The sequence below is a fragment of the Alligator sinensis genome, unplaced genomic scaffold, assembly GCF_000455745.1.
Source record: "Alligator sinensis unplaced genomic scaffold, ASM45574v1 scaffold811_2, whole genome shotgun sequence".
Taxonomy (NCBI): domain Eukaryota; kingdom Metazoa; phylum Chordata; order Crocodylia; family Alligatoridae; genus Alligator; species Alligator sinensis.
In genome coordinates this window covers 129,074-138,278 of record NW_005843373.1, presented here as the reverse complement: position 1 = coordinate 138,278, position 9,205 = coordinate 129,074, and the positions used below count along the sequence as shown (strand labels likewise).

The window sequence follows — 9,205 nt, the reverse complement described above, 5'->3', positions numbered from 1 at the left end:
GGAGGTTGGGTGGGGGGCGGGGGGGATTGGCGGGGGGGGGGGAGGGTTTAGGGCTGCAGGGGCTGATGTGATGGGAGGAGAGTCAGGAGAGAGGAAGGGGGGGTCACGGGGTCTTCTGGAGGAGGATCTGGCCAGGGAGTGATGGGGGCTGGGGTGTGATGGGGAAGGGGAGATGGGAAGGAGGTTGAGGGGGCTGAGGTGGGGTGGGACGGACAGGCTGTGCGGGGTGGAGGGCTGGGTGTACAGGGGTGAGAAGGGATGTATGGGGGCAGAAGGGAGAGGGTGAGTGGAAGCGGCGGGGGGGTGGAGGGGGCTGTTCTCTTGCCCCTCCCTCACTCACGCCGTGGCAGATGGGGCAAGCTGCAGAGCTGGGCTCTACGCCCCTTTCATCATCAGCCCTCTGAGGAGAGGGAAACGGCTAAATCCTTGCGAGTCTCCAGATGCCGGGGGTCCCCCGGGGCCGGCACAGCGGGAGGATGCCAAGCTTGTGTGGCTCTCAAGGGACCATGTCTTCCTCGGTGGCCTGGCAGCACATCGGGGCCGCAGTTCTGGCTGGGGGCCCTGGCACTCCCCCAGCACCGCTCCCGAGCTCTGCTCTGCTTCCCGAGCCTCCTGCTGTTCCATTTTCACTGAAATCTCTGCATTGTGCAGCAAAACTGACGACAGAAGACGTGATTCAGGGAATAATTATGGTTCTGATCAAGGTGCTCTGCTGCGATCCCTGTGAGCAGAGCACTGCCATGTGCTTTGGGTGTCATCCCCCTGCTCTGAAGAACACCCCTAGGGACAGGGAATCCTCTCTCCTGGGCTCTCTTCCTATCCTAATTTGCTCTGAGCCTGTAGCACAGTTGTTGTCCCTTTCTGCATCATTTTCCTCCAGCTAAGAAACATGGACGGTAACCCAGAGTGGCAGGGGTGGGGATAGCTCAGGGCAAGAAGGATTATCTTGCAATCGGACATGGTGACAGAGTTACAACTGGATTCCACTCCTGGTTGTGTCAGTGACATGCACCGTGACCTTAGGGGGAGATAAAAGGACTTGTCTGTCTTCCTCTGGGAGATGAAGATCACCATGCCTATCTCTGTAAAGCAGGTTAGGATCTTGGCGTAATAACCCAGAGGCTCAGAGACAGGTTGGATTGCTATTCACCCTAATGCCTTTGCCTATCTGTGATTGTGCCAATCTTTATACAAGTGCGTGCCTTTTGCATTCAGGTTAATTATGCTGCATGTCATGAAAAACAAGGGTTGGGTTGTTTCTGTGGCAGGCTGCATCAGTGTCCAGGTGATGCCTTGTCTTCGTGGCAAGGTGTGTGAGGGTCTTGGTGTTATTTCAGGCTGTGCTGAAGCACCCTTCATCGTTAAAGCAAGGGGGAAGTAAGATTAGTATTGAAATTCCCAGGGCCGAATTAGTTCTGTGGTCACTTGAGTTTTTACAGCAGAGGGATTTCTCTGCTTGGCCTTTACAAATTATGTTTTTTATAGTAGAAAGCCAAGGCTGTTAGGCAGCAGCCTGCTTTTTCTCAAAGAGTTTATAAATGTCTATGTTAGCTGAGGGATCGCTTCCCATGTGGCTGGTATGTCTACGAATGCAGCCTGCACCCTAAACAGAGCCCACGGGCACATCACGCCTCCATTCAATCCTGGAATTGAGTGAAATGTCCAAGTAACTTGCCTTCCATCTTGATGTGCTGCTCCACGTCCATTCTGTACAATGGCTCAGGACATGGGCAGCGTGGAAGGCTTGTAGAACCTTTTATCCCCTGTGTTGAATTGTCTCTGATTTGTTCGTGCTTGTATGGTAAAATATCTTCTTTAAACTCTACGGGAATGGAATCATCCTTGTGCCCACTCTTGTCTAAGCATTGAGGGGGTCACACATGGAGTTAGGAGCAACCAAGAAGCAAACTTTAATGTCCCAGGTCCCTGTTCCGTTGGGTAATTCCCAAGATGATCCATTCCCAGGCCCTTCTGGAGCATGTGCCAGTTGGGTTCTGCTGCATTATCATTTACAATTCAGATCTTCATTTACCACCACTAACCTGATTTCACCTGGATGCAAAGTCTGAAGTGGAGCCAAGTAACTACTAGCCTTTCAGCTGCTTCTCGCTTACGCTGTCTCCTTGTCTGCAGTCATTTGTTTGTTCTGCATTATGTTATTTTTTGCATTGGTACCTTAGAATCTGCAGTTCCTCTACCAGGCACATCCTGTTCTAACCAAGGCTGCCCCACTCTGTAAGATTTTAAATGAAGAGTGCAAGTAACCTGCCCTGCCGCCTTGCCCGCTTCCAAAATGTCAGTGGCACAGAAAGAAGGCATTAGCTCATCCTCCTCTCTGGCCAAGAAGGACTTGTTACTGGATTGTTTCCACATTGCTTGGCGTGATATGCCATATTTGGTTCTTTTATTAGACTGGCATCTGACTTGCTTCCTCTCTGGTTCTGATGTTCTGGCTGACAGCAGGGCTCCCATCCAGCAGGTGTTATATCAGAGAATGAGGCAGAAGGTTAATTTCTCAGCCCCAAAATGTACTTCAACCTCCTGTCTCGCCCACTGGAAGAGATCAAACCCTGTACCAGTGTGTGCATGACACGTGTTTCATGGGAAACGTTTCCTTCTGGCCTCCTTGTTGCTTCCTGCCTTCAAATTGCAGGCAACGGTGCTAGTTTGTGCACCCATAAAAACACAGTTGGAAGACCAATGTCCACAAGGACCTGCCTCCTGCTATGACTGGAAATGCATCATGTAGACACACCCTAATGATTGATTCCTACCCCTCTGCTCTGGAGGAAAGTGTAAACACTCAGCATGTCCCTAGAAGAAAAAGCATTCCCTGACTTCCCACTTGGCAGCCAGTTCCACCCTGGTACCTGCCAGCAAGATCCGTTCCTTCACCGCTTGATGTCATGTTTGCCTCAGTGGCACGGTTAACCTCCAAGCAGTCCTCTGTTCCTTCTGCTCAGGAAGGGAAATGTGGTTTGGAGCCCTGGCAGTTCCTGTGCAGCATTCACGTGAGTTCCTGTTCCTGAGTTCAGCCAACTCCCTTCGCAAGACTTTGCTGTCGCCTTTTGCTCTCCACTCCTTTGCATTGTCAGATGGAAACCGAATTGCCTGTCTCCATGAGACATCTGCGTGACTGCAGTGAATAAATGGCAGGAGACCTGGGTCAGAATTTGATTGCGCAGAACAGCAAATTCACACTTTTAAAAGTGGGCGTAGGGGCTGTGTCACATCACAGGTGCGGTGGCATCCTACTTCCGGGGGCTGCTTATCTGTCTGAAAGCAGGTGTCCGCTGCTACTCACTTCCTGGCTCGTGAAGTCGGCTTTCCTTCTGAGAAGAGTCACAGTGACCTAATGAGGCTGGCCAGCAGACAGCATGGGTAGTTCTTGATTGGCACGCCATGACAAAAGACGGGGATTTTTTACCAGTAACTTGGGCAGAAGCAAGGGCTCCATGCTTTTGACCTGCTCCTGCAGGGCAAGGCCTTCAGAGCCATTCACATACTTCCCCCTTTGCTGCAGGGGAACGAAATGAATCAGCAGTTCCAAGTTCATGTGGTGACACTTGTACATGTAGCACAAGTCAGCTCCATGCCAAAGCAGTGCAGTTCAGTTCCCCTCATCATGCTCTTAAAGTAAAGCCTTTTAGGAAGCGATTAGAGGGACAAAACAGAGATTACTAATCAAGCCATTCCTCTTAAGGCTCATCTTTCTAGCATGCTGCTTGGGGGCAGACCAGGGGACCAGCGCATGCAACTGCCGAGTTCTATTTTTGACTTTCTCTTTCTGGCTGTGACTGATGATAAATCTCATAGCACCCGGGCCTCAGTTTCCCCACATGCACCTGACTTCTCTGCCTCACTGTGAGGCTGGCTTAATGCTTCCAAAGTGCTTGGAGCTCACTGGGCAAAAAGCATTGCTGGTTTTTTTGACCACTTGCATGTGATCCCCAACCCCGAGGGAAATAGGAGAAAATAAGGTATTTAAAAACAAATTGTTACTTCAGTGTAGTCTCCTCCTTTGCCTTGTGGCTGTTTTGATCTCCTGGCCTGTTGTTTGCATTCCCCCACCCCCTTGTTAACTAGTTAAATCCAATGAGAGATTTTTAATCTGTTTGGGGGAAAATTGCTCATTTGGAATATCCTGTGGGATGGACCATGTTGTCACTTTGGCCCCCTTTCCAAGATTGCTTTCCAGTCCAGGGCTCCACTGCAGAGCCTTACCTCGTCTGTACCTGAGGCTGGCAGTTGCCTTGCACCGATTGCTGTACTTTGCAAGGAAATTGTTTCTGGTTTCAGCCTTCCCGTTTAAGCCTTTCTCTTTGCATGTCCTCGCTTGCAGGCCATGTGTGCAGTCTGGCATCTGCTTGTGCCTGTTTTGGGAGAAGGTTGGGGAGTTTCAAGATTTGTGTTTTGTTGAAAACCTGATGGGAGAGGTGGGGGGGAGATTGTGTGCTGTCAGCAATGTGGCTGGATCCTGCTGGAAGCAGTTAGTCCTGCTCAGTGTAGACTGGCTCATACTGGTCTCTGATCCATTGTCCTACTCAGTGTAGACTGGCTCATATTGGTCTCTGATTCATTGCTTACAGTAGTATCACAGTGCTGGAAGGGCAAAGTCCCGATAATTGGTAACCCAAGGAAACCCCCAGAGCACCATGCCAAATCCTCACCCACTGCTATGAGACCCAGTACCCGAAATACCACCAGCACTTTACAGCATGGTGCAAGTAGAAGCAAGTGGGGACCAGGGTTGCGTCAATGCCCAGCTGCTGCACCGAGAAGGAAGCATTAGCTTTGTATGTGCTCAGAGGGTCCTAGGAGACAGGGAGGCAAAACCCCAGTCTGTGCCAACCTGACCCAAGGCAAACATGCCTTCCTGAGCACAAGGTTGAAAAACGGTGAGATCCTTAGTGGAAGAAGGAGCTCCTCCAGCCAGGCCCTTCTGGGTTTTCCAGGTACCAGTAAGGAGCACACCTTATTTGCCTTGAGCTCCATGTACAAAGAAGTTTCTTCGTGAATAGCAGCTACAGCACTACAGATATTGGACAAGGAGTTGCAGGGTAGGGAACAGCAGGTATCTGCTTGGTTGCTAGTTCCTGGTTGCTGGCAGATTGTTGGTGTGTGCGCGTCTGGGAAATGAGCAAAATACACATTTCCCATAACCAATGTTTCTTGCCAACACTAATGATTGCCCCCAGTCCAGACTCTGTTTTGATTCTTGGGCAGCATCTGGAATTGGGTCAGTCAGCCAGCTTAGCTCATAGGCTGGAACTGCCGTATACTTGATATTTTACACACATGGGCATCCTCCTCTACAAGACCCAGGAGACCTGAACAGTGACTCACAGCCATGGCTTTTGTGCTGCTTATGCTCTCGAGGGTCCCAGCTCCGTGTTGCAGTGGCTTTGATGAAACATTATTTTTTTCCTAAATTCAGATGTTTTAAATTGTTCTGCCAGAAGCATGAAAGTATTTCGTTTTTATGGGGCATCTTTCATCCAGGGTTCTTGAGTTCATCAGGGAATCATTGCAACAGGGATGGGGAAGCCATGCTAACAGTCATGGAGTAGGTTGACAAGGGAACAGAGGATAAAGGACTTTAGATCAGCAGCCCCTTGTTGTAATGATCAGAAACCAATCTGGCATCAGGATTTCTTATTAATTGCAGAGGTTACACGTTCATGGTGCCTTGGTAGAATCCAACATCATTTAAATCTACTGTTGGAGCAACAACTAACATTTTTTTGACTGGTCAGTCAGTGGTACCTAGTGGTTAAGCAAATGAATTACAGTGTTTGCTTTATGGCTTACACAGGCCTCCTTCTATTTTCAGAAGCTTTTAAAAATAATAGGCTTGCACAAAAATGGCGGATCCCCTGGTGTGCAGTGGTATAGCATAGTTCGTTAATGATAGCCAGCCGCCTTCCCTGTCTGGAGTCATCAGCGGGAGATCCTGAATCTCATACCAGATGGTCACATGGAATATGTCACCCTGAAGCTCTTCTTCTACTATCTTTCAGAGCGGTGGTGGAGGCGGTTCACAGACTGGACCTCATTCTTGGTAACAAGGCAGCTTATCAAGAAGTGTTCAAGCCGGAGAACATCAGCTTGAGAAACAAGTAAGGGTCCCATGTCCCATCCCTCCCCTTATTTTTATTATTTTGGCAAAAGTGCCAGTGATAGATCAGGGACTCTGCATGCAGTTGCAGTCTAAATGAAGTAATCTCTTTGGTTACAATCTGTTCTTATAACTCTTAAAATACCTACATGATGAAAACGCTTCATATATTTACAGTGAAATACATAGTTTCTAGGAGGAAAGCTTACTGATTCTGTATCTAAAGATCAAAAAAAAGTCCTCAGGGTAATGGAACTGCCCTCAAAAATCATCGTTTATCGGTGATGCCCTTAACGCAGTTTTATCCTGTAGAAGTCTTGCTGGGCGAGAACACTCAGCTCCCTGCCGTGGACAGTTATTGAGCTGCTTGTTTTGCCATTTCCCTCTCCAAAGAAGTGTTTTCCAGTCAGGCTGTGAAGTGGCTGGTAAAGGTTACCAGGCTGATTCGGGGAGTGCGTCCACTGAGCCATTCTTATGATTATCAGATGTCTCCTCTTAGCCGGAAAGTTTCTTCTACTGCTCTGAGCATGGTGCTTAATAAGGAACCCACATCAACTTCCTTTTTCCACATCTAGAAGCCTTGTAGCAGACTCTCCTGGCCATACAGTTTGCAGTGAATTGGTGATTCCAGGCCTCCTTCATCCTGATTATATGTGGAGCCACGTATTGGGGTGAAGTGTGATTGTTCCGTAACTGATAAGCTGCAAGCAGCCTCATTACCTGCGTGCCCAAACACTTTGCTTCCTGCAGAGGAAACAGAATATATACATCTTCTTCAGAAGACTGATGTGGCCTTTTTTCCCCGTCCGGCAGCTTGGAGGGGGCATCACCCACCACCCTCTATTGCAGCTGGGCACACAGTTATCTCTTCCCTTTGCAGCTGTTGTCTATCTGAAGTGTAAGCTAAACTGTATTGTCACTACATGGTCCTACTGGTCCTATAGTAGCAGTCAAACTCTCCCTTTTCTCTTTCCATAAGGCTAGAGGCATAGAAGTAGCTGTTGCTAAATGGAACTTTGTCTTCTGTAGTGGTGGGGAGGCATGGCCTCTACCCAGGACCTCTTGAGCATATATAGACAACATTTTATAGAAACAGGTTATTGGCTGCCACAGTTCCCCTGCTTTACCTGTACCAGGTTAGGGTGTTAGGTCTATTCTGTGCCTGGGTCGAGCATAGTCTTATGTAGAGCTTACATTACGGTTGTATGAAATGTTTTGGATAGGCATAATCCTGTCTCAGGCAGGGGGTGGACTAGATGACCTCTGGAGGTCCCTTCCAGCCCTTCTCTGTGACTCTTAACAGCAGTCTCTCTCCTCTACTGCAGGTTGCGAGAACTCTGCGTGAAGCTGATGTTCCTGCATCCGGTAGAATATGGGAGGAAAGCGGAAGAACTGCTCTGGAGAAAAGTTTACTACGAAGTTATCCAGCTCATCAAAACCAATAAAAAGGCAAGTAACCCTGCTCGGAGCTGTGGCCTAGGCAACAAAATTTTGCCGCCACAGTTGTCAGCTCCAGCTTTGAAGAGGTCCCATCCTCTATTAGATGTTGCTCTACTGCCAAAACCTGTCCGTACCATACTCCTGATGGCTGACGACACCTCCCCTCCCCCCACACACGCACGCGCACACCTCAGTGCATGCCACATCTCTGCTGGGGGCTCTGCTGCTATGTCAGTAAAGCGCTGGGGCTGCCACTCCATCTTGTAGGCTGGCCTCGAGACAAATTCTTCAGCTGCCCAATAATCCGGGATGTCGAAAATAGGCAGGAATGTGCAAATGGCTGCATTGACGTGGGGACATGATCTGACCATGAGACGAATCCGTGGGCTTCTGAATTTTAATCTTACCTTGGACATCGGCTCCTGGTCTTGCCTCAGGCAAATCAGTTATCATGATGTAGCCTCAGAGCTGCCGTGTCTCGAGTCAGGTTGCTTGCTTCTGTTTCCTCATCTCTAAAATTGGCATAACATCTCCCTGTGAAGCAGGCGTCAGAATCAATATTTGTAAGGGGCCGCATAATTCTGATTAGATTATTCTAGAGGAGGGCCAGAAAAGACTCTGGAAATTCAAATTGTAACATCATGCCAGTGATGTTATCAGTTGACTGTAAAGCGAGCCTTGTTCTAATAGGAATTACCAGGCTGATCTTATCTAAAGGACTTTCTACTGTCGAGGGAACTGAGATCTCTTGGAATATCTTTCACCTCAGGAGCCTAAGAATCTTCACAAATGCTAGGTGAATGGAGGGCTGTGGGACCTTTGTGAAGCAAAGGGAAGCATTGCAAACAAGTATTCTGTTGCTGCCTTTAAATCTTGGTTTTTAAGTTCAGAAACCTGAGTTTTGAGGCATGTGATCACACAGATTGTCCCAGCAAACCTTGGAGATGGAAATAGAAACTAAGATTTCCCGAGTCTTGGTTCTGTGTTTTAGCTACCGAATCGTCTTTCCCATGCAGTGAAAAACACCTTTAGGAGTGACACAAAATGGTAGTGCCAGTTTCTTTGAGTGCATCACAACAGATGCATTACAGTGAGTGTTAGTGAAAATACTCTGAAAAGAATGGTTTCTTTTGGAGCCCTTGTGTGTTTGGCGGGGTGCACAATTACATATTTGTTTGGGATTTTGAGAGCACAAATTGCATGGGTATTATGCTTGTCAAGGTACAGGTTCTTATCTGTCCTATATGCTGTCCCACAACTGTAAACCAAATCAACGGAGTGAGGGAAAAAAAACTGCTAGTTTTTGGGGAGCAGAGTACTTTTAAGGAACAGGTTGTGTGTATTTCCAGAAGCCTATCTTCAGTTGCCATGTAAGAATAAGGATTTGGTGGCTACCTGCATAATAACCTAATCAGTCCAGGGGGTAGTTTATAGACGTTAGAGATCATAAAGGCCAGACGGATCATTCAGTCATGCCTGGCTATACCTGTATTCACTCCCTGATTGACTTCTGCCTCCTTGATGTTTATACCTATCAAGTGCTACTCAATATACTGCACTAGAGGTTAGGATGTTGAGAAAAAGAAAGATGCCTGGCTTTGCTGGCAAAAAAAGCCCCCTGCTAACTTGTTTTAGCTCTGGCCCAGT

The 9,205-nt window shown here is 48.2% G+C and overlaps 1 protein-coding gene across 7 annotated transcripts in view; it reads left to right on the top strand.

The window, feature by feature from the left end:
- The first annotated feature begins 4,557 nt into the window (after positions 1-4,557).
- SMG5 (SMG5, nonsense mediated mRNA decay factor) overlaps positions 4,558-9,205 on the top strand; it is a 34,317-nt gene continuing 29,669 nt past the window's right edge. For 3 of the 7 annotated variants that reach the window (XR_003092303.1, XR_003092304.1, XM_025195017.1), the window contains exons 1-2: positions 4,558-6,119; positions 7,444-7,567. Coding sequence is in view for 4 of the 7 variants with exons in the window: in XM_025195017.1 (XP_025050802.1) it covers positions 5,908-6,119; positions 7,444-7,567 (336 nt within the window). In the remaining 3 variants the exon portion in view is untranslated. Of the gene's footprint in view, positions 6,120-6,693; positions 7,017-7,443; positions 7,568-9,205 lie in introns of all 7 variants that reach the window. The other 4 variants (XM_025195015.1, XM_025195014.1, XM_025195018.1 and 1 more) reach the window with 3 other exon arrangements.